At 45.4% G+C, this 25,082-nt stretch overlaps 1 protein-coding gene across 1 annotated transcript in view; it reads right to left on the bottom strand.

Moving 5' to 3' along the window:
* gfra1a (gdnf family receptor alpha 1a) overlaps positions 1-25,082 on the bottom strand; it is an 84,327-nt gene extending 59,245 nt beyond the window's left edge. Inside the window, exons 1-3 of the mRNA XM_076743656.1 lie at positions 24,649-25,082; positions 23,773-24,078; positions 22,720-22,800 (exon numbers count right to left, since the gene is read on the bottom strand). Coding sequence (XP_076599771.1) covers positions 22,720-22,800; positions 23,773-24,078; positions 24,649-24,703 — 442 coding nt within the window. The 5' untranslated portion in view covers positions 24,704-25,082. The remainder of the gene's footprint in view (positions 1-22,719; positions 22,801-23,772; positions 24,079-24,648) is intronic.

Here is a 25,082-nt window from a genome sequence, read left to right on the forward strand (position 1 = left end):
CTTTAGGTTTCAAATCCACTTGTTCTCCCCCTTAAAGTCTCTACTTCCCTGCACATTTCACCTTAATCTGGAAAGTTTACAGGGCTTGAAAGTTATAAAATTAAAGAGTTCTGTTCTGTTCCCTTGTGAAAGTGAAGGCAAATTGCAAAAATGACCTCAGACTCCATTGGGATCAAATTTGCTCTTGTCCACCGAATGAACTGGTGCATTAATATATACTTCCACATCCATTTACTCACTGCAGGAGCACTCCCCCTCCTCTTATCTCCATAACTCCGCTGCAACTCTGAGGACAAGTGTACTTCACACACTGAAGACCTGTGATACATGTCAAACTAAAGTGGTATACCTTAATGGAAATGTTAGAAAAAACACTGTTTTATCACCTCAGCCATCACAGGGTGACTTCCCTGTTTAATTCATTGGTAAGTATGCACACGAGCAGCTAATTCTGCCCCAGAGTGCATCAGCATAACGGCTGTGGATGAATTAACTTATCATATTGTGGCCTTGTTATTCCAGGGTGTAAATCTCTAGTCAGGAAAACAAGTCAAACATCTTAAGATGGAGTGTGGTTGAGTGTAGGAATACATTACTTTGAGTTCCCACTTGTAAATGAAATTGGTTTCCTCGGCGGTCGTAAGCGCATTTGCACTGAGTACATTTCAACCTTCACTTCCCCAAGTTAAGATGCAGGAGCACCAGCGCTTTGCATGTAAATCTCTCAAGTTTAAGCACACAGCCTACGCTCGCTGGCTTGCTCTGTCTGTCTCTTTCTTCTGCAGCACACATACACACTCCCTCTCTCTCACACCCCCACACACAAAGCTGCACAGCAAATCCAACTCTGACTTAACTCTCCAAAACTCTCTAACTTGTATTTCCTGTGAAATACACTGTAGGGCAATTCCAAAACGAGTCGCTGGCAGAGACGCAAACTCGAGCGCACACGCAGCCAGACACACACGCCGCTCGCACATGCACTCATTAACACGGCTGCGAGCCTAAGTCTCTGGCAAGCACACACACACACCTACTCACACAAATCAGCATTCTCCCGTCATCTAAATAAGTAAACCTTTTTTTCTCCCTCCCAGCTAAACATCCCGTCTGTGCTGGTGGAGCAGGCAGAAACAGGGACGCTCATTTACTCGACCATAGGAAGCGCTTTGCATTGTGGGTTAATCGTGAAATTTGAAAACGTTTCATTCAAAACTTCATTAAGAAAATGAAAAAATATTTTCCCCAATTATTTTCGACCACTGAAGGAGACGTCTGCTCCAGCTGTTGATGTAATGCGGTTCTGCTGAAAGCTCACTACGAATTACAAGCTCGGCCAGCGACTCTGACCAAAGCAGATCCACTATTTGTTTGAAAGTGCTCCGAGTCCCACCAGGTTCAGGTCTGACTACATGAAAACCTGGATTAGATTTGCGTACCAGGACAGACACGTTACATACAGCCAAAGAAAGCACGTTCCCTGAAGCCTTTCACATGTCGACACACAGCCGGGTCGGTGTTCCAAACCAAAGCAGAAAACGACTCCAAACACCATGCGGCGTATTTCAAGTGGTGCTCAAAGACCGCGCTGTGGCTCCAGACCTCCTGTATCATCAAAGCACCTCCATTTCACTCTCAATCCTCACTACAGCAATCTGCCACAAGAGCGCTTTGGTTTCAATGTGCAGGGTAGCTTATTATTGTTCTCAGGAAGCTTTATTTTGAAAGTCTAACCAGACGTTACATATCCAGCACTGCTAACCTGCACATGCTTCACTTTACTTTAAGTACAAAGTATTCTCAAAAACCTCAGTATGGATCCTTAAAGAAAGAGCTGCTGGAGGAGGTGCTGGAGGAGCTGCTCATGGCTGCAGCAAAGGGTGGATTGTGGTGAGACAGCTCCAAGTGCAGTGAACTTCTCAAAGTTTCTACTATTACAATTAGCCTATTGTATTTATTACTACTACTATATATACTAGAAAGGTCCATGATGGGACAGCTGAGAGGAAGTCTTTGTTTTGCATGAACAATTCACTTACTTTTCAAAACAGGCCTCAGTGTGACCTTAATAACACTCAGCTCTTCTACATAAAGACAGAATGTGTGTTGGTGAATGGTCTGAGCCTAAATTAGGAACATACTGTCTTGTTAAAGGAGCGGCTGCATGTGGACCGCTGAAGAACCCATGTGAAGCTGCATTCAACCAAAAGCCAAAGACCTCTATGCTGCTGGAGAACGGGGAGGTTTAACGGTCTGCCGGAGGAGGAACGGTTCTGTTTGTAAGGTGATGAAGGTCAAACTGAAGACAAACTCTATGTTTAATTACTCATTAGAAGGTGATTTAAAGGCTGCACGTTTTAGAGAAATGACGTCCATCTCTGCTGTCTTCTGACTGAAAGTTGTCAAGTAAATTTTATTTATATATCCACAAATCAAAAATCTAAAATCTGCCTCAAAGGGCTTCAGTCTGTCGGGCATACAGCACCGTCTATCCTTTAACTTTAACAGGGAACAGAGGACGGATGGATGGACAGAAAAAATGAAAATTAAAGCTAAATTCAGATCCAGGAGGACACTGAGCGACTTCCCTGTTTTATGTAATAAGTCACGTTCTGTGTTGTTCCAGCACTGTAAGCGTATTTTTGACGTCCTGAACCCTTAAAATTACAAACACTGGAGAGCAGCTCTGCTTCACAGAAGCCAACATGTCTCCAAAAGTTCTCACTCTTTGCCAAGTCCTCTTGCTCGTCCTCAGGAGTGTAATGCGGCGAGTCAAAAGAGCTCTGCGGCGCCACGCCAAACTGCCCACCGGGGTCTTAGCTACCACTGGCTTTCCACTATGGCTGCATACTGGGAGCAGTGGGAAAGAAATGCCCCTGCTCATCTGTCTGCAGGACGGGGCAGAGGCAGCGCTCGGTCACTGTGTGTGTCAACATCAGAGATTTAAAGGGATATGCTCCACAGGCTCGACAGCAGAGCATTGTGAATCACACAACGGGACACCTGGCCCTCGGCCACACTTAGCCTCACACACATAAACACCTGCGCGCACACACACCCTCCAAGCACATTAGTGTGTTTGGCCACGCAGCCCTCTTGCTGGTCCCATTGCACGTTACGTTCCTTTCACCTCTGCCTCCCTCTGGCTGGACGGTGATAAGTCCCCTGCTCTCAGTCAATGCGAAGCTGTGAATAATGGATGAAGTACAAGTTGCGAGCGACCGCAGCAGAGCGTTCACATGATGGACACGGACACAAAGACAGACACGGCAGGGACAGCGGGCATCCGTCCCTGCCTCTGTCTGCCTCTGTCTCTATCTCCGTCTCGATCATAACAAATCAGCAGGATAATGCTCGTCTTTTTATTTCAAAATAACTTGTTTCAGACTTCTGAAAAACTAATTTCGCTCCTGTCTGACAGCCTCCAGTGATTTGACCCTGAGACGACCAGCTTCACTGTTTACGGTCTTCTTTGACCTTAAAACCACTCACACCACGTCTGTCTCACCCTCTGACTAACACCGGCACACACCCCTCCATGTGCTTCAGGTGGCACCGTCATGCCAGCTCCAGCTCTCACAAAGCTCTCCTGGAACGCTCTCTGTCATAATCATTTGATTTTGCATGTATACAAACTGCAGGTGTGCGTCAGTGGAAGGTGATGGTGAGTGTGGATGCAAACTGTCTGCGGCTCAGTGCCAGTGACCTGTGAGGGTAACAGTGGGTATCGTGCTCGCGCCTGTTGGTCGACTTTCCTTCGGGGCTCGCGCCACGCTCAGTGACCTGTTCCGCTCTGCAGGAGGAGGAGGAGCGAGCGGCGAAGCTGAGGAGAGTCTTGAGTAAATAAAAATCAGAATGTCATGTTACTGAACCCGCGCTGTTATGAAAATGTGGGTTTGTTGGTTCTCTTTAAATATGGATTCTTCCAACAGTTCATCTGCGTTATTTATCTTCCTGTTATCTGGATGCTGCCTGATGAATCTCTCAATATTGCTTTCATTCATTTTCACATCAATTAAACTTTGCAGTAATGAAATTAATTTAGATTAAGTAACTGAATGACTTGTGTTCAATACAATTCCAAGGAACTGCCGAAGAAATCTGTATTGTGTAAAATTGTTCTACAGACAGACAAAAAAGTTCTTACTGTGCTAGTTTATATGAAATTATAAAAATGAAAACAGTAACTCATGTTACACCATTTCTACCTTTTTTTCCAGCTTTTTCAGTCAATTTCTTGCATTTTTCAGCCTTATGAACAACAATATTTGGTACTCAATAAACGCTCCTTGTGGTTTCCCAGTTTGATCGATCTGAGTAAACATCTGCATTTGTGTGTTATCGTGCTTCCTATGCAGAAAATCACTTCCTGCCCTCCATCTGCAGTTCACGCCACAACAAAAGAGTGAAGTGATGTCATATGTAAACAACCTATTTCCACTAATTATTGTGTAACTACATTTGGAGGAGTCATACCAGGAAATTAAATTTGACCTGTAAAATAAATCATTTACGTCTTTGTTGCATTAATCATGAAGGTGATGATTCAGAATCAGATCTTTGGACGCCTTCATGTGTTCACCCAGCAGTCAGGCAGCTTGATGCACACTTGCAGTAGCTCCTCAGTGGAAACACACTCGTGTCACTCATGAATTATGTACCAGCTACATCATCACAGTCAAATGGTTTTGTGCTTTATGACTCACAAGCAGTGACCAGTGCTGGATGCTTTCTACAGCAGGAAAATAAAGCCTCCTGTGTGCCTGTCGCTGCCTGAGCGATGCTCAATGACCTTTATGTTACAGCAGCTGTTTAACAAACTGAAATATTTCATCTCTCTCTGTTGCATGACTCTTTCACCACATCTAATTTCTTCCCATCTTCCCTAATTCTATGCATATTAGTTATATTTGCCTTGTGAGGTGCAATAGGTTTCCTCTTAAAGTGCAAATTTCACACATTTAACTGTGGCACACAGCTAAATAATATATTTACCTTATAGCTGTATTTCTAATTAACCAGCAGTATTTCATATTGAGGCTGCAGAGTTTCTAAGAATGGAAAGAGGATGAGCGCTCTGGGCGTGGCCCTCCATAATCCTCTGACTAAGAATGCTGATTTAAAATAAGCTCTCTCTTTCAGACAGTCATGACTCATTTGGTTTGGGAGGAGATTTTCGTCTTCCTCATTTAATGATAACGCTTCATCCAAAAGACAGCGGGCCGGTGGCCAAATCTGCTGAGCTGCCGAGGCCACGACATGATGACAGTGTGTTGGGTGGTAGAGGGAAGCGTGAGGGATGTCACAGGTCTGATCCCCGCTCACGCTCACACTGCTCTGTGCCTTTTCTCAAACTCAAATTTGAGTTCAAAACTTATAAAAAGATGGTTGTATGACAAGAGTCACTCAAGTCACATACTCAGAAATTCAGGTTGCACATTCAAAATGTAACTTCTGTAAAACTATTCAGATTGTCGCCCACAACAGGAGTGACATCTACGACTGTAAAGCATCCACACGCTCGGGAAGCAGCGGCGTCCAGCATGCACTGCACGCTCCAGCTAAGAAAATGGACACTGATAACCTGCTGCGTCTGTGCGCTGCATGGAGAAACAAAAAAAGAGTTCGGAAAATGCAACTCTCTGTCGTGACAGCTATCTTCTCAAGACAAGTTTTATTCAGTCACCATCAGTTTGATGGTGTCCTGGTGGCCGTCAGAGAACCATCAGTGCCAAAGGCCGCCCGGTACGTCTCAGGTGAAATGAGGTTTTTAATGTGTAATTTGCAGCCTCATATCACATTATGTAATACTTCATAAGGTGCAAACCACAAGTCTCCTCACCTCCGTCTTAATAATAATACCAGAACACTTATCAGTGATTCTGAGGGGAAACCTGACTGCATCCCAGATGTCCTCCTTCGTGATAGTCTTTATAAAGATGGTTTATCAAACGGGGGCACGTCAGTTATGAGTCTTTCTGCAATGTCAATGTGACGCCCTGCGAGTTCAGATGGGTTTTGATTGGCTGTCAGCTTTCCTACCGCTCTGAAATCGCTCTGAAAGTGATCCCAGTGATATTCATTCACTGCTGCTCGTTACAGTTGTGATGTGGACTCTGCCGTCTGAGTGAGAACCAAACATACTGTGCATTTATAGTTACTGTTATCGTTCTTGGTGTGGACGACCCTTCATGTCAGAACGCTGCACGGTCTCCTGCAGGTGAAAAGGTGCTTGATTTGTGTAAAACTGAAAGTCAAGTGAAAAAAGGCTGGGTTTGAGTTATGCATGGATTACTTAAACCTGACATACTCCACCAGAGTTTTTCCCCAAAAAACCAAAATACTTAGTAAAGTTCTTCTATTGTTGAATCTAAAACCTTCATCTATGACAAGAACACGCTTGAACTGTGTATATCTGTATCATCGTCTAGCTGTCAGATTGATGTAGACGAGTAAAAAGTAAAATATTTACTCCAAAATGGACTTCTTATACTTGAGTAGAGTACCAGTTTCCCAAAATTGTGCTTGGTACTCAGTACATTTAGTAAAACTTTCACAGCTTTAAAAACAGAGACATCGAGCTCTACACTGACTCGAGTTCTCTACCTGTCGACCTCTTTCACTTTCGTTCTGGCAGTTGTCTGAAACTGTCAGCTGCCTTGGAAGTGCAAAACTCCCCCTTCTCATGGTATGCCTTATAAAAAAAAGATAAAAGAAGATAAAAAGGAGGGAGCCCGCGGTGAAGATGTTCTCCAATGGTTCTGCTTTCAGTCTGACATGGAGCTGTTCTCCACATGACAGACTTTGGGAACTCGATGTGTTTTACAGGAAATCAAAAGAATTTCCTGGTGCTGGCCGATGCAGGATGACGCCGTTATTATTCGTTCATCGGTCGGACCAGTTATCTTATCTGTCCTGTTCGTCTTCACTGAGATCAGACTTCTAAGTTCTGATGAAAGCAACAACACAACGCCATCGTGATGTCAAAGACAGCGGCGTCACGTCGTAGCCAACATCCTCCACTGTCATAATCTTTGAAAGGTTTTCCCTCATTTTGGTGAAACTGAAGCACTGGTGATTTATTTGTTGTTTTTGGAGATCGTTATTTATATTTATTATTGAGTAAAGTTATAAAAGGAGCATCCAAAAGTTAAGACTTGATGATGTTCTGTTTGTTTATAAAGGGCCAGTTTACAGTTTGGCAGGAAGGCAGAAACAGTTTTTGTTTTCTTTGTTTCAGTAAATTGAGAAGGTTAGAGAACTGTAATTAAAAAGAAGAGCGAGGTGAAATCTGATCTCAGACAGATGCCCGTTTGCTTTCTGTCTCACTGCCGACTTGAAACAAGTGATACTCATAAAAGTTTGTAAAAGGCAATTCATGAAATCCATTTATTTACTCTTTTCAAATCCTCGCTGCAGACACTTATTACCTGGGACGATGAATCTTTTTAAATGACAATTTTGGAGAAACGGTATTTACAGTTAAGCCCTCGGCGACATCCATATTCCTGTCAGAGAACAGAGGGATTGAAGTTTTTAATTAATCTGAACGCCAGCATCCCTGAGGACACACACACAAATACTCACACAGTCAGTCACACACACACACACACACACACACACACACACACACACACACACACACACACACAATGCAGACTGTGGCAGAACATTCAGGCGTGACAGGCGAAGAGCGACACATCAACCTTTGCATAAACGTCTCTCTGAGACACTTTGTCAAACTAAAAGTGTCTGAAGAGCAGGACGAAGCTTCTGTGCCCATCGCAAAGTAGCACAGTGTGTCACCAGACAGTCAAAAACACACACGTGCATCACTTTAAAAACACCCACTGCCCTTCTCGTGCTCCAGTGACTTGATAAACAGCATGAGATTACCTGTACACATAGAACAGAGCAGCTCTCATGTCACTGCACACTATAGTGTGCACCTCTGTTTTGGCAAAGCATGGATGCTGCCATGCACTCCAAAGCACAGCCTCTCTGCTTCTATAGCTTCCTTTATTTTCCCTACGTGTGTCTCTTCTGAGAGCTGTTAACAGCCAGAGCACCTCGTATGTAGAACCATGCTTGGGCAGCAAAGGTGATTTAGATTCTGATCCCAGTGCAGCGAGAGGAACAGAGACGGCCATTTTACAGAGAGATATTTAAACATTGTACAAATCATATATATATACACTATACTCTGGTCCATCATGATAGTTCACTGCTGCTTCTCACCTATGATGATGCAGTTCTGTAGTAACACCCTCGAGCACAAGCTCTGATCTATCCGCACAGTGAAAGCTTGTAACAGTACAGCAGCAAGGCAAGGGGTGCAACCAGGTCCCACATTATCTATTCAAAGATCCCATAAGCCTTCACCATATCTCCTCTTAATCGATATACCAACTTTTTCACCTCGAACAAGCATCAAAAGCATCAGAATTCTGTTAAATGCACAAATTGACAATACGTACTGGATCAAAACAGGTGGATGGAAGTGAAATCGAGAGAGGAAAAGGCAGAGAGCGTGTGTGTGTGTGTGTGTGTGTGTGTGTGTGTGTGTGTGTGTGTTTTGCCCCACAGGTTTTAGTCAGAACACACAATTCAGCATGATTCAACCTCACAACCCTATTGATGTAACCCTCCCTTGAGCAAGACTTGCAGCAGAAAATGTGTGTGTGTTAGCCAGCGAGAGTGCAGATCTGTGTTTGCTTCTTTGTTCAGTTGTGCATGCAAAAAGATGTGCAACCATATATACTGGATGGTGTGTGTGTGTGTGTGTGTGTGTGTGTGTGTGTGTGTGTGTGTTTGCCTGCCTTCATTTGTCAGTGAGAAAGGCTCATGTCTTTGCAGTCCAGCAGAGGAATCTATTAGTATGCCACGTGCCTGTGTCCTTGTGTGCGCACACTTCAGGCGCACATGTACACAAAAATTGAAAAAATTCAGTGCATTGCAAAATAATGACCAAATTCATTCACAAAGACACAGCAAGTTAACTTTTCGGTGACAAAATGAAATATTTCCCTCCCACTATCACAGCCTGCAAAAAGCTGTTTTTGGTCATAAAACTAATGTAGCAGTCACAGACATTGACTGCCCTCTAAAATGGAAATTCATAAGCCAAAATGGCACAGTGGGAATATCAAAATATGACATATCCTCTGCTTCTTCTAACCCTCCACCCCCTGCTCCTCCCTGCCTTTTGCTGCCTCCCCATTCCACCCTTCCCTCTCTTCTCTGGGGTTTTTCAACAGAGAGCACATCTGCTGTTGAAACTCCTCTGAAGGACATGTCAACTCTCCCTGACACAGCTGACTAAGCAGACAGACGGACGGCCAGGCCAGTGGTCTGACACCTCTCTCAGATGGTCCCAAAGGAACCAAAATCTATAACTGGCTTAATCTGATACCGAGCAAGCTAAAGTCAGTGTAAGCAGGTCAACAGATCCAAGAAAAACTGACATCTGAGTCTCATCTCTCAACCCTGAGCACCGTAAACTCTCGAGCTGTTAAACCTTTACTTCAAATGTTGACGGAAACTACAAACCTCCTGAATTATTTGGTGCTGCTTCATCTAAACCAGCTGCAGGAAACAACCCCAAAAAGAGGTTTTCTGTGTGTAAACAGGCAGATGATATTTGATAACCAGCAGTTCCTGCACTCAGGCCCAAATTCAGCCCTTTCTGCATGTGTTGTATATTAGTCAGAATGCCAAAAACATACATTATGAAAAAGAGCAAAGACGGTATGTTTGTGATCCCTCTCTGAGGCAGCAGGGACTGATATCATGGTTTTGTTAGAAACTTTGTAAGAGGACAAATAAGCAAGTGGCTATTTGGGAAATGTGTACAGTGATTGTGCTGTGGGACAAAGAGGAAACCAGCTGGGTGTGACCGGACCAGTCCAGGCTGGCGTCTCAAGAAAACAATCATGCACCATCAAATCCACAAACAACTCTATTTCGTTACCCAGTATGGCCCAATTGGGATGAGCTCTCCTGTTTCTACTGGGATCCTGAAGTTCCGTGGAGGAGGGGCCCCCTCTGCCCAGAGCGGGCTCTCTGCCCTGGGATAGCCTGCCCTGGGCGCCCCCCCTGCCTGGAGCCGAAGTGGAGGAGCTGCTCCAAGGTTCCCCACCCTCTGTAAGAGATGTGCTTCATTCAGGACCACTAACCAACAGCCATCAGGGGTCATCAGGGTTCACAAAGGTCACAGGGAGGTCAAGGCTCCAAATGATAAAAGGGGATACTCACAGGTCAAAGGGGAAAGGTCAAACAAGAACCGGAAAGAGAGCATTCGGATCATTCAGCTGACGGGCAAGAGTCACATTCTGGGTGCTTTCCAGGTGGGCAAAGGTAAAGGCAGAAGGGGACACAGGAGCAAGGTTTTAACGATTCCTGAGTTTTATAAAAGGAAGAAGTGCGACACGAGCTCAGCGTGCTACAGAAGAGAATAAGGAAAGAGGAAGTGTTGCCTGGAACATCGCTGAGGGAGTATAGTTCTTATCTGCAGCAGACGTCGTGAGAAGAAGCTCGAAGCGCTTTCATTTACTGTCACTGTCAATCAAGGCGGTCACAGCTGGTTCAGATCAGGCTCTGTACCTGCTCAGTGAGCCTGCACGAGCTCCACGACCGACATCGTTTCACATCAGCGATCGCTGTCTTTACTGTGCTTTTCTTTCAAACCGTAACAGTCGAATCAAGGCTGCAAATTGTTCTATGCAAACAAAGAGCACGAGCACAACAAAAGAACAGTTTGGATGGTATTTACCTAGATTACCCATTGACAAACTGTACAATCAGCGTGGTGAAAGATTGCTGTTTAGCCCACTTATGTGTGAAGAGAGCATCAACCAAATCGATCGAACAGTCACGCCAGCCTCACATGAAACGAGCCCAGAATAGAAGCATCTGAAGCTGCGTGGCAAATTGGGGGCATGCAGTTATAGATTTTTAGTTAGGAGGACGGTTGTGGATGAAACAAATGCAAATTTATGTATCAATGCCCTCATTTAACATCTCTGAGAGCACAGACTGGCACAGAACAAGAGCTCACATGGATGCTGTGTGTGTGTGTGTGTGTGTGTGTGTGTGCGTGCATGCTTTGGATGCCAGCGGCCGCATGCGATCCTGCACTTGTGTGCGTGAGGGTGTGTGCACACACTTGACTCGTGTTTGTGTGTGTGTCTGTGTGTGTTTAAGGTCGTGTTTGCTTTTCAGGGATGCTGCTGTTGTGTGATCAAAAGAGGAGGCACAAAGGGAGGAGGGAGGGAAGAAGGGGGTGAACTTATTATTCTCCAAAGAGAGACGTTTGTTAGTTGGAGACACTGCTTTAATCAGACGCTGCGTGGCTGTTGACAACCATGATCACAGGGGACAGAGTGGACATTCCAACCGACCAGAGGGGACCTTCAAAGAAAATGTATACTAATGCAGTACTGGGAGGCAAGAAAGTCCTATAAAAATAGTACTTGCAGGGATTTGAGATTCCCTGGAAGTCCTGAAAGAACAGGTTTCCAAAAGATATATGGAGAAGGAGCATACCCAGACCACGGAGAGGCTGTGTGTGACAACCAGAAGCTCACAGAAAGAACCTTTTCATGCATCAGCAGCTAAATACAAACTGTATACACATAACTACCACATCACTGCATTATCAAGAACTGGGGGGAAGACAGTCGCACTCGCAAACACAATAAAATAGGACTTAATGGAGTAAGTATATGATAACACATCTTGATAACATCTATTTTTTACTTTTATTTTGGAAGAGTAATAAAAAGGCCTCAGCGAATGACGCAGATATGACATCCAGAAACATCCGGATGTGGTGACAAAAACACGGCACTGCAGTATCTTACCAACGACGGCCCTGCGTTGTTTTGAACCAAATGTAAATTCACTGAATGTGCTGAATTAAAAGCCTTGGTTTGGTCAGCACTCCCTCCATCACAGACAAACAAAGAAGAAATCTTAATACTACTGCTAGTACTACTCTGACATATGATGGTCCTGATTTAACCAAAACCTATGGGACAAAAAAGACATACAGTGCAGCTGGCTGTATGTGAGACATTTCAAGCAGGGGAAGAAGCCTGACTTTACAAATCCACTCGGACAAAAGAAGGAAACAGTATAGCTCAGTCCTGTCCAGTTTACTTTGGTAGAGTATGAAATTCTATTAAGACACAACCGCACAAGTGAAAGCCCTGACGGCCGGAGCCGAGGCAAGTTAATCCTGTGAGTTGACTGGGTGCAGCTGAGGGCTTAGAGCTGCAGCTTAACGCGAGGCCGCGGCTTTGGCGCACCTGCCAGTGGTCAGTCATGCCTTCGCCAGCAGAGCAAAACACAATGTGATTATAACACATCGGAATCAACTCCACTCCACTAAAACAATCTTCTCGTCACCGTTGATTCAGTTTTAGTTATTCCCAACATTTAAGTGCAGACTGAGGCACTATTTAATCTGGCTCCTGTGAGGAGCGATCTGGTGTTCAGGTCAAAGCATGCCAAGACGTCAAAGTTTCCTCAGCAGCGTGTAGCAGACTATACTTCAATGGGATGGCTACCCATACGGCTCACTGCTGTGGGTGAGTACTTTGTAGTACTGCGTCGCCATCATTACTGCATTATACCGTATGCAACCGCGCCAAGTCTCATTCACATGTAAGAAAATAACTAAGATTATCATACTGAACATAAACAAGGAGCATGGCTACTGTTAGCACTCACAGCTGTTAAGCTAGCTGCTAGCGTGTTACCCGGAGATTCCACCATCCACGGCTGCGATGCATGCTGAGATCATGTAACCTGGGTGTCTGGAAAAACTAAAAATACATATCCAGGTCAAAACTGGACGACCTTTGGCTGGACTAGGAAGACGTATGTATGACAAATAACAGAAGTTTGACTGATTAAACGAGGAATTAACTACAACTCTACTTCCTGCATGCAACGTCTGCTCAGATTTACTTACTGCTGACATACAGTATATGTAACGTCAGCCAAAATGTCTTTTTTTATCACAGCATACAGCGTTTGGGGACACTGCATATTCACATCAACGTTTCACTGAAGAATTCAGGTGTTATTCCTTCAACTTAAAGTATAACTATACATTTGTGCAATCAATCCTTTGCCTGCGAGTCCTGCCTGATTGCATTCGCGCCCGTATTCATGTATAACTCTGCGTAGGTGTCTGCTACTGTGTATGTGAAAAGTTAATTGTCCATATTTGCATGCAGCATAAAGCAGCGGGGGGAGGCAGACCTGGCACATGCTCCCTCCCGCTGATTTGAGCTGTCAACTGCATTTATTAACTATGATGAATCACCCCTCCACTTCACATCCAATCAAAGAGCTCTCAGAGGGACTCAAATCTGGTCACCTTTAACTAAATGATTTTCTTGGCCCATGTTGCGCCAGCCAGCGATTGAACTGGCAACCTGATGATATGGCTGCTGCTGCTAGAATTATTCTGCCAATGGCCCACAGCTGGATCAGTCATTTCTGAACGAGCGTGGTGAATTAAGTGGCCAGCTGACTTGTAGCTGCATGGGGAGGGAGAATTTTAAAAGGCCTGCTCGGAAAGAGGAAATACAAAGATAAAGAGATCTACAGTTAGTGAGACGTGAAATATAAAGATGTTCTCTCGACCTTGCCTTTGGATTAAATCTGAGCTAGGTTCAGCCTCTGCTGCGTAACACAGTACAGTTTACAATGAAAGCTGACAGCTACCACTGAATCAGAATAATCTTACTCCGCAGTGTAGAGGAGTTTTCCTTAAGCCTCGCCTTTCCTCCCAAACCACCAGCTTCAATCCATCTATACTGAACTAAAAATACACTGATGCATCTCTCAGAATCTGGAAATAGTCCACATTACTGCACACGTTATGCTAGAAATCAACTGTACAGAGATGAGACAAGGTCAATGAAAACACAAATCCCCACAAGGCCGCGTCCTTCTGTCAGAACACGAGAGCCGAGCTCAGGCTGGAACTGTACACCGCGAACCTTGTGAAGGATAAAGCCTTTGATCCCGGCCTAAGCGGAAGAGTTTGGGCGGAAAAGAAGGAGCGAACAGGGGAAAAAGAGAGAAATCAATAGATTCTTGTAGACACAGCCTCAAGTTTCCAATCTAACACAGTGCTGTATTGATTAGGTTTCATATGAGACAAGGCACAGGGACAGTAATGTCGGCAGTGGATTTGGGAGTCTTTAACAAAACACACTCGGGTGCAGGGGACAGAACAATGAGTTATATAAGGGCACTTTTTCTAATTCATTGCAAACAGACCACAAAGTGTAGATAAGGACTGGCATGATGGATGAACAGATACTGTGTAAGGATGTGTATCAGAAACATGTCGTATCAGTGTGCTGAAGAGATACTGAAGAGTCAGAAACAAGATCAAAAGTCTGCAGCCACACCAGTACACACCAAAAGACAAACTGTGCAGTGGTGCCACGGGACGAACCACGTCGAATGAATCACTGAGTCACATCAGCCGTACCTGACCGGCCTCAGCCGTGCCTGACCGGCCTCAGCCGTACCTGACCGGCCTCAGCCGTGCCTGACCGACCTCAGCCGTGCCTGTCCGGCCTCAGCCGTGCCTGACCGGCCTCAGCCGTGCCTGTCCGGCCTCAGCCGTGCCTGACCGGCCTCAGCCGTGCCTGACCGGCCTCAGCCGTACCTGTCCGGACTCAGCCGTGCCTGACCGGCCTCAGCCGTGCCTGACCGGCCTCAGCCGTACCTGTCCGGCCTCAGCCGTGCCTGTCCGGCCTCAGCCGTGCCTGACCGGCCTCAGCCGTGCCTGTCCGGCCTCAGCCGTGCCTGACCGGCCTCAGTCGTGCCTGACCGGCCTCAGCCGTGCCTGTCCGGCCTCAGCCGTGCCTGACCGGCCTCAGCTGTACCTGACTGGCCTCAGCTGTGCCTGTGCTGAGCTTCATCTCTGCTATGCTTGAGTTAACATGCTGATGTGCTAAGCAATAACATGCTAACATGCTAATCTGTGGCATCTAATGTTTCGCTTGTTCACCTCACAATGTTTAGCCTGGTGGCATTAACTCAAACAAAGCTGAAACTGACTGGAATAATGGCGTCTGTTCACAGGAACATAAAAACAAAAGTTGGTGAGACAACACCAAAGCAGCCAAAGGTCACAGAGCAAATATTCTTTCCAGCTGTTTCATCTGTGCAGCCTGACTGCAGATAGGTTTTTCTTTTTTTTTTAATAGCTTTGGTATCATCTGTACTATTGAATGTATAATTAATGGAGATTGCACCGTTTTAAACATGTCGGATTGAAAAAGCATCAATACTTTTATGTCCTGCTGAGAGTCCACAGACACTGAATCACTGCCAGCTGCAGGTGTGACGACCGAGACAAGAAACAGCTCACCAGCTCAAAAGCTGGAAGAGGAAAGAATGGTCTGGAAATGCCTCTAATTTAATTCAAAATCAAGGCTGCTGTGAGTCAGACCAGACTGAGAGCTGCACTTGGTCTGTGATTGACATGCCAAAAAAGAAAAGCATCTTTAATGATGTAGATCGAATGAAACATGCCTCAGGGAACTGAGTCATTTAGCTTCCAAAGGTGAAGCACCAGCTTTCTGGGAAATGATGCAAAAGGGTTTCTAAGTACGCTGATGATGTCAGAGGTGCATCAGTGAAAACAAACCAGGAAGCTCACATCAAAGAAAATGGGAAAATAGTGTGGTGGAGACTTTACAGCGCCGGACATGAAGACATTTTAAGACTCGACGGGCTCTTCGAGGGTCTTTGCCTGAAAACGCATCCTGTCGTCCACTGCATCATCCTCAATTTGTGCTTTCCTCTGACTGCAACTACAACGTGTGTGTATGTTTTGGAAACCATCAGTTGTGAAGTGTCTTATCGGTTTTTAATAGTCTTAAAGTCTGGAAGGATTGGCCAGCACCTGATCCGTTGAATAAAGTCAGGATCAAGGGCCAATCCCGATCCAGTATATGGGATTGGTGCATAACTTGGCGAAAGGCTATAAAAAGTGAGGAAACGCCCACTCACTTCAACAACTTCTAGAAAGTAAACACTAAATCTGCTCGCTCGGTGGCAAACAGCGTAGGACTTTTTATATCCAGAGCAACTCCCAGCTACAAATGCATTTGACTGGATAAGCGTGAAGCAGGGAACGGCAGAAAATGTGCTCAGTCAACCAACTCTGGATAAATAAAGGCAGAAAAATAAAGTTAAGAGAACAGGCAGGATACTCTCTCTCCAAAAGATACAGCACAATAAATTATGTTTCTCCCTCTGTAACTCCTCTGCATTCCCTCCCCGACCCTATCTCGCGCTCACATGAACACACACACACAGATGCAGGCGTACACACAAACACCAGCAGGGTAAGAGATAGCGGTAGACGCTCTTATCTGGAAACATTGGCAGCTCATAATGAGAGTGACTTCCTCTGCAGCCAGTGGTTGAGTGGTGCTGACAGCCTCTCAGCCCTGTGTGTCAGCGCAGGGGGATTTGAAGCGCTGCCTTGGCTTGACAGCCGGGCCACGCACTTACAGATGTTTTCACACTCACAACACACACACATGTACGCACACGTCACTGCAACTGCGCTTCAAGGTTGACTTCAGTAGTAGGAGGAACGAGGACAAGATGTGTTTGAAGTCTTGACACATGGAAGAGGCACAATATTGAGCTTTGGCGTATTGGGGCTTATGAGTGGTGAGTGGGTGATATATAGGGAGCTGCTGTGCCAGCCAACTGAGAAGAGGATGGAGCTTAAGGAGAGAGTTTAAGCCAAACAGACGTCAATACACGATGACGGGAAATGAAATCATTACAAGCCACAGAGCACAGTTTGTGATCACCGCAGAGCCGCCTGCAGAAAGCCTGAAACATGCACACGTAGGAGACAACGCTCATGAAAATCTGTCAAGATTTAGTTGAATTTGAAGTGGAAACAAGCAACTTTTCAACAACCCCCCAGTGTTTACCAGAGCTGCTGTGGCAAAGGCAACCAGATTGCTTTCTGTTTTCCACAGAGCCCAGAAACCAGCAGCAGCACAGGTCGCACCACGCTGGTCTCCAAATTTCCATGAATAAAAGACCAACGCCGCTGTGAAGGTAAGAGGTGAGGTTGAATTGTCACAATTTTATGAGTTGGCCCAAACAAGTAACTTGAGCAGGGGCTGGCAGCAGGGTGAAGGGAAAGAGTGAGTTCATTCATTCATTTAGTCTGTAATGAAGACGTGACAAGTCGTTTTCCCGGGAGATCGCACCTGGTGCAGGCTTACAGGGAACCAATCTAAAGGCCCATGGTGTCATTATTCTGTAGAGTTACACTTTGGAATCAAAATTCACTTCACCATGCTCTATGAAAGCAAAAAAACATCTACTGCCAGTTTAAGCAGCAGTTACTGATGCCGTGAACGTGAGGACAAGGAAAGACATGCAGGAGAAAGAAAGGGCTTAGAGAACGTAAACCTTTGGTCAACTCACCACCCTGTGACGTAAATCTCAAACACTGCCTGTTTACTAGAAGCTTCTGAAGCACAAACCGTGGTTAAGATAAGTGCTGCCGACCTAAATGCTATATTATCACTTCAAAACTGGCAAACAACCATAAAAGGTCAGTCCGCAGGCCAGAGTGAAAATGATAGCTGCATAAACTCATCTTTATTCATAGGTCGCACCTCCTGGAATCTGTGATCTTCTTATCCGTTTTCACCTGCCGCCACCCCATCATTTAAGCACAGCTGCTGTATTTAGGTGAAGTCACTTCTGGCTGCTGCCCAGACTGTCGATTACGGTCCGTGTCACTTTATGCCCCGTGTTACATTTCTCTCACCTCTCAAATGACAATTGGCTCACATAATAAAACGGTCTTTTATCTGCACACAGTGCAATCATGCACTGTAATCTTTGTGGCAATATGCCCAAAAATTTTTGAGACTTGCCCAAATCACCCATTACCCAGATGTAGAAATGTTTCTTTAAGTCATGCATACCTGAGCTGTACTTTGGCACATTCACAATTCAAGATGACAGGAAGAGCTGGGCATGTCGGAAAACAAGACGATGTGGAAGAGGACCAAGGAGGACAAGAAAAGCCAGCGAATGGAGAGAAGAAATGTTCTGAAAGGCATCAGAAAAGTACCTGGAAGAGCAAGTTTTCATGAATACAGTAATATGAAACTACCCAGGCTGTGTTTTCAGCCATTTCCTACACCGCTATGATTTTCCAGCGGGCCGGGCCAAATGGTGTGGCAGTAATTCCAAGTCCACTTTAATCTCAGAATAATGCTCTCTGTTTCTGTGCTGCTCCCTCCTGCACGGATCGGTGACTCATAAACATGGGCGACTGGTGGAGAGAAGGGCAGCCATGTCATGTAAACTCTGCTCTCTCCTTCCTCTAAGCTTGTATGAAGTCATGCGGTGCGATAGAAAATTGTTGTTTTCCAGCTCAGCCTTGTTGCTTACTGATTTATAGAGTTAGCATCTTGCAAAGCTAGCATCTCTCTAACTGCAAAAAAAAGTTACACACCAAAATGGACAGATATCGACATAGATAATGTGGTAAGAAAAGTCTGTGCAGAATTGTCTTTTCATGTTTTACTTCTGTGTGTCATATTTATGTGGAGCATGACACACGTGCTCCGTGTAAAGTGAAAACACACACTTTTCACCTAATGGGGAAGCAGCAGTCTCCAAAGTTCCACGAGCAGCAGAACTCACTGAGCCCTTTAATGAACTGAAACAGAGACATCAAAACAGGTGGAGCTGCTAAAGAGAGACAGAGAGAGAAGATAAAGGGACTGAACACGGGGATGTTTTGCTGGGAAAAGAAATCGAGGAGAGCAATCAACAACCTGCATTAAAAATACCGGTGCACACGCTTTGTTATGTCCTCACACGCAGGCTTGTTTACTTCAACCACGACCGATGTGTCAGAGGAGTTTACATGTTCCCTGTGCACAGCTCACACTCACAGCTTCCTGCTTTCCAGCCGTCATTACTCTGTCACAAGAACGAACATATGATGGAGACGGTGACTTTGAAACCGAGCTACGCTGCGTCCGTGTTATGAAACCCATTTATAACGCTTCACTGCCGAAGTGTTCCCTTCAGGTGTTGCATGTTGGTATGAAAACTCACAGAGGCCTCCTATGTGCCGTCTTCTCATCACATCGGCTTCCTGCCACACTTCCAGTGACCTCCAAGCAGCACAGATGTGCTGATCAGGACAGACACGGTGGACGCTCAGTATGCATTCCTTCAGAAGTCCGTTGAGAAACTACAGCCCTTTAAAGGTGCTCCAGTGCTGACAGCATGTCCACAGGTAGGTCTCAGACACCAGCAAGACTTCCTCTAAACATTCATGACTCAAACCTGTGCAGGCAAAACTTTGCTCTTATTTTATGTCTCTAAAAGCACTGCTGAGGAACTAACCGTGGTTACTGCAGTGGTTGCTCATTTTTGGTGCAGAGAAGTGAGTTGCTCACACTTCTCTGTGACTCATTGGACTCAGCCCCTGAGGTAAAGGCACTCTGCCCCCGGTAAAGATCTGAAAATAATTAGCTGAATTAGCCCACTGCTGTGTGTTGTGTTCTTCTGTGCACATCTATTAGCTGGAATGATACATTTCATTGTTCAATACAAATTCAGTTAGAGTTGATTATTTAAGCTTTCTATGATGTCAGTGTTTATATTTATCACATCTTTAACTAAAGTGTTTTATTATTTATGGAAATTCTGTTTACAAACTTAAATGTGTGATATTCACTGCCGGCGTTCTAATCTTCATCCCGTGAAGTATTCTAAATGATTTTCTGTAAATCATACGTCCACTCTAGTTGCACATACAGTGTATTTGTGAGGACAGCCGACACCTGACATGTCTCTCCAGTGCAACCAGACTGACGCCTATGGGCGTTTCATTGGGAACAGGTGTTCAGGGCACAGCAGTGTGTGTGTTTGAGGGTCTGTACATCTGTGCACTGTATGTACGGGTGTCACAGGGGATTAGTCGCTTCGGTCGGAGACGTGGGGCCGATTATGGAATTACAGGATCAGCGTGGCTGCCTATTGTTCCTATAGCCTGGGATCACCAAGCAGCACTGTCTCACTGAGACAAACACGGGACACGTCCAGAGGGCTGACCGCAGACCGCTGAGTCGGATCATAAGTGGTTCACAAACCGGTGTCTGAGGGCCTGAAAGTACTCAACAAGAGTACAATGGTTTCATTCACTAAGTTACACTGTAAACCAGAATAAAAGTCATCATTAGTATTCTGTCTGTTAGCATCTAATGGAGACTAAAACATGCTCAGAAGAAATGTGCAGGTGTTACAGCAGAAGGGAGACAATGTACAGAGAGCTCCTATAGAAAACAATGAGAAAACAATCAAAGTGGGTATTGTACTGTATTCTAATATCACTCCTACCTCCAATATAAAGTTTGGTGAGAAACAAGACCTAAATTTGCATAATTTGAAAATGAGAATCCCCAGAGAGTACTTTTCATATTGGTCCCCTCTCAGACTATGTGTGCTGTTGTGTGTTTTTTGTCTAATGATCAGACGCTTCGCTCCTTCTCCCTCTGAGCATTCGCCCTCTGCTCTGTCTTACAGCGTCGCTGTTTCACTGCCCTTTTCTTTCTAACGTATCACTCCTCAGCCACAAAAAGGAAAGCTTAAGACAGACCCAGGCTGAGCTGTGTTATATCATATAGGTTACAGCTATATGAAGCTGTCAGTTGACATCAAGAGGCATTTGCAGTAGCACTGAAACAGCTAGTCATTCCCCACCTCGGGGTCAGGACATCCAAGCGAGTCCCAGGATCATTCTGAGGTGTCACAGGATGGAAGGTGAACGAAAGAAATCTGATTAATCATGTTACACAAACTTCTGTTTATTTTTACTGACTTCTCTCAAATGCTCATTTTGTTTCTTGCTAAATACTGAATACTTTTACCTCTTCAGCCTGTAAAAATCCTTCAAATCAAACAGTCTGAGAAGGGCTTGTGACGAAAGGTCACATGTACTTATTTCCCAATTTAAAAGGGTCACAGAAAGGCTGGGAACTGAAGGGCTCTGAAGCACTAAAGTCAATAAAGAATGAAACAACAATTTTCAAAACTGATTAGTCAATGGACTCATGCAGAGAGAAAACATGCCAACAGGCTTTCCTGTTGTTGTCCATTTTACATCGTTGTAGATTTATTGTCTTTGGGTTTTGGACTGTTGGTCAGAACAAACAAGCTACCTGCAGACTTCATCTTGAGCTCTGTGAAATTGTGAGATGCATGTTCCCATTATTTTTGGACATTTATGTGCTAAACAATTAATCAAGTAACAGAATAAATGACCAGCAGATGAATCAATGATGAAGATGAACCTGAGTTGGCACCAAACTCTCCATAACTGTACTGTAATGACGGACTCGGGCTGATATGACGCCTGATCTCTAACGCTTACAAAGAGATATACTGTATATATGCAAAGCCATCAATCAACATAAAGAGGCATTTGGCCATCAAATAAGGGGCGCCTGCCTTCACTATAAGAACGACACAATAAATCAAACTGCTCCCATCCCTTCAACCTCCAGCTCAGACTGTGCAGAGACGTCACCTGCCTGTGATGTTAACCACGATGCTGCACATGCTTCAGCACCGATGGCCTGTGGGTGTCTCGTCCTCGCTGGGACTGGCTGGCATATGAAGGGACAGAGACGTACATAGTGTGACATGGTGGGTTTCTCCTTTGTAAGTTCTCCTCTTTCTATAGAGTGTAGCAAGAGGAGAGAATAGGCTTTACGAAAAAGCTGGCTCCTCAGTCGGTGTTTCTTTAGAAGCAAATTGGTCATGAAGCCTGTACCCAGTCCAAGATTTTGTGTATCTGTACCTCACCACCCACATCGTGAGCTCACTCTTCTGTAGGAGAAGCATCGGTTTAGGGCAAATCAGCCTATTGTGAGATAAAAATGACAGAGGAAACAGAAAGAAAAGGCTCCTCTATATCAAAAGGGTCAAAATATCAGGCTTGTTCTGAGAGGATGTGGAGGCAGAGCGCGTCCGTTTCATTTGACACAGTGCTCATCACCTGCAGTGCAACAATGAAAATGTAAGCAGCTCCATGATTGCACCACATTCATATGTTAGACTCTCAAATACCAACAACAGTCCCAACTGTGGGACCACAGAGTAACTGAGTGACTGTGAAGAAGGGAATAACATCGCCATCTACAGGCTCCACTCAGCATAGCTCCCACACACAGATCTGAGCAGAAAAACGCCTGTCATGCTCTCCCACGTTACTCTCAGAGCTCCTCACTCACTCTTCTCAACAAGTGGATTCAAGCGGCCACAAGAGGAAGCCGTCCACAACCACAGCGAAACACACCGGCCGCAGCAGAGCCCTCCTTCTCCAGCTGCATTCATCTACTGCTTGATGAGACTCAGAACTATAGCTCCCCATGCAAGGTCACTTCCAGCCAGCATGCAATGTTTGCTGGGGTGAGGACGAGCGGAGAGAAAGACAGATAGTGGAGAGGATGAGGGAGGATAAACACTGTGACACACAGATAACCTTCGGTGGGAGCATGCACAGCTTTGAACTTAACCACATCTCATGTGAGACGGGTGACCAATACAACAAAGAAAAATAAACACGGAGGGATGGAGCACAAGCCTCCACAGAGCACATCCTCTTATTCTTACCTATGATGGGAGCCAGCCGGAAGATGTCAGATAAACGGCTGTTCACAGGTTCATACGGTGAATCCTCCAGGAAATCATTACCTGTGAGGACAATAACCACATGTTACAGACAGACAGACAGATAGATAGATAGATAGATAGATAGATAGATAGATAGATAGATAGATAGATAGATAGATAGATAGATAGATAGCTTTGTTTTGAAGCCCCTCCTGTTTTGTTTATCATCCGTCACTCCTCACATTGGCCTGCATGTGACAGGGGTTATTTGGGTCAGTCGATAGCCACGCTGGCACACAGCCACACGCTTGATTAGGTAGGTTGGTCAGCTGTGTTGTGCAACTGGAAGTGGACTCGCAGATGATGGGCTGGATGCAGTTTAGGGACTAAAAGGCCCCCTGCTATGATCAACACTTTAAGATGGCACTGTCAGAGCTGAGGGGCTTCATGCTCCATTACCTTCAAGGAAAGTGATTTAGGAGGTCAAAAAGTGTCTTGGCTCAGCGGGACTGTGGCTGTGAACCGAGTCGGAGACCAAATTTGAATGAAAAGTTGAGTGATTGCGCATGATCGCATTGGACTGTTATTGGATAAATAGCTGTGCGCTACTTTTTGAGTGGTTGTGTTTGTGGTACAGGGATTTGGGGGTCACAGAGCTGGAGGGGGAGGATGATGGTGCCCCCTCCATACAGCAGTGGGAGGAGCTGGGGCAACTAATCATTTCACCCCTTTGCAGAGCAGATTAAAAAACCTATGGGGAACGTCCATTTCATATTAACTACAGCTGCAGGGTGTTCTCCAAATGCAGCAGCCCCACCCAAACAAAGACCCCCGAGGGACTCTGTGGGGGTTTTATTGGATCACCAGGAAGAAAAACAGTAATATTGTGCTATTGTTTCATTCTCTGACAGACCTCCATACAAAATCAGCACAGCAGAGCCGAGACTCTGATCAGAACAGCAACATGAGGCAATTCTTCATCAGAATCTGTTGAGGGGTGTCTCTTTGATGATTCCTAACAAGAAAAAGTTCCACCAAAACCAATAAACCAACCTTGTAACGTCTGATAGATCCCCCAGTAAATGCGCAGGCAGTTCTTCTCCTTCTTCATGCCCCTTTTACACCGGCAGTTGTACAGCGGACTCTGTTTGAGCGCGTCCATGGCGCTCCGGCACTCGTCCTTGGCCTCCAGGCCGGCCACCATGCTGAAGTTGCTCTCCTTGCCGCCGGCCACGCACTGCCTCATCGTGCGGTACTTGGTGCTGCACGCCTGCTCCTTCAGACACTGCTCACTGGCCCTCACACAGTCCAGCCGGGTGGCCCCAGCACGCAGGCTCTCCTCGGCATAAGACAACACGTCTGGAAACAAAAGTGCCATTTACAATATTACAATACTACTACTACTACTACTACTACTACTACTAATAATAATGATAATAATAATAATACGTAAAACAATAATACCCCTTTGTCCTCTGTTGGCTCATTTATTCACTGTAATTAGGCAAAGTTTATTCTACGCACTTCCAGGGATTAAAATACTACAGATGAGTTTTATCCGGTGACATTAAAATAAATCTCACTGCGCAATAATCTATAGGTTACAACACACACAGCCACTGAGTGACATCAGGTCCACGCTGCTTGACAACTTGAGGATTAGGCAGCTGATTTAATGACAGTTTCACGATGAAAACGCGCCGTTCAGGCACAATTTGCTTTGGCATGCTCTGCTGTTTGATGAGGCAGCGACGGCTCCTGCTTGACTTGGCCGTTTTGGAGCAGTTCGTGGGTCTCAGCAGCCTCTGCCCGTTTCCTGCCGGGCTCACTGACAGCTCTCACTTTAGCCACTAAATTATCACACGCACCTATGGATGAATTAGAGACAGACGAACAGCTGCTGGTGGACAGAAACCAAGTGAAACTTACCTAAAAGAGGCAGGAGGACATACAATACTGCGATGATCATCGTCTTCCTCTCCATGTGAAACAAACCCTTGCTGGAACGAAATTTGCGAACTAAAAGCGACTTAACAGTAGTTTAATTCCCAGGGTACGTCCACTGTATTGAAATCCATGGAAGAGACGAAGCAGTGTGCGCCCCGCTGTACACATCCAGCTCGCCTCCTGCGAGAAATAATCCCCCCTCCAAAAAGTGTCCAGTCCCGATTCTGCACAGTTTCTCCGACTCTCAAAAAAAGGAGCGCTTCTTTTTTCCGTTCCGTCCCGTGCGGGTGGTGTTCTCACCGCAGGGAGACAAAGACAAGGGATCAGAGCAGCGGTGGAAGCGAGACGGGCGAGTGTCCTCCAACTCCAGCCAGTGGGATGCTTGCGTCTGTGCGTCTGAGCGCACACAGCCAACT

The sequence above is a fragment of the Chaetodon auriga genome, chromosome 11 (genome assembly GCF_051107435.1).
Source record: "Chaetodon auriga isolate fChaAug3 chromosome 11, fChaAug3.hap1, whole genome shotgun sequence".
Classification (NCBI taxonomy): domain Eukaryota; kingdom Metazoa; phylum Chordata; class Actinopteri; order Chaetodontiformes; family Chaetodontidae; genus Chaetodon; species Chaetodon auriga.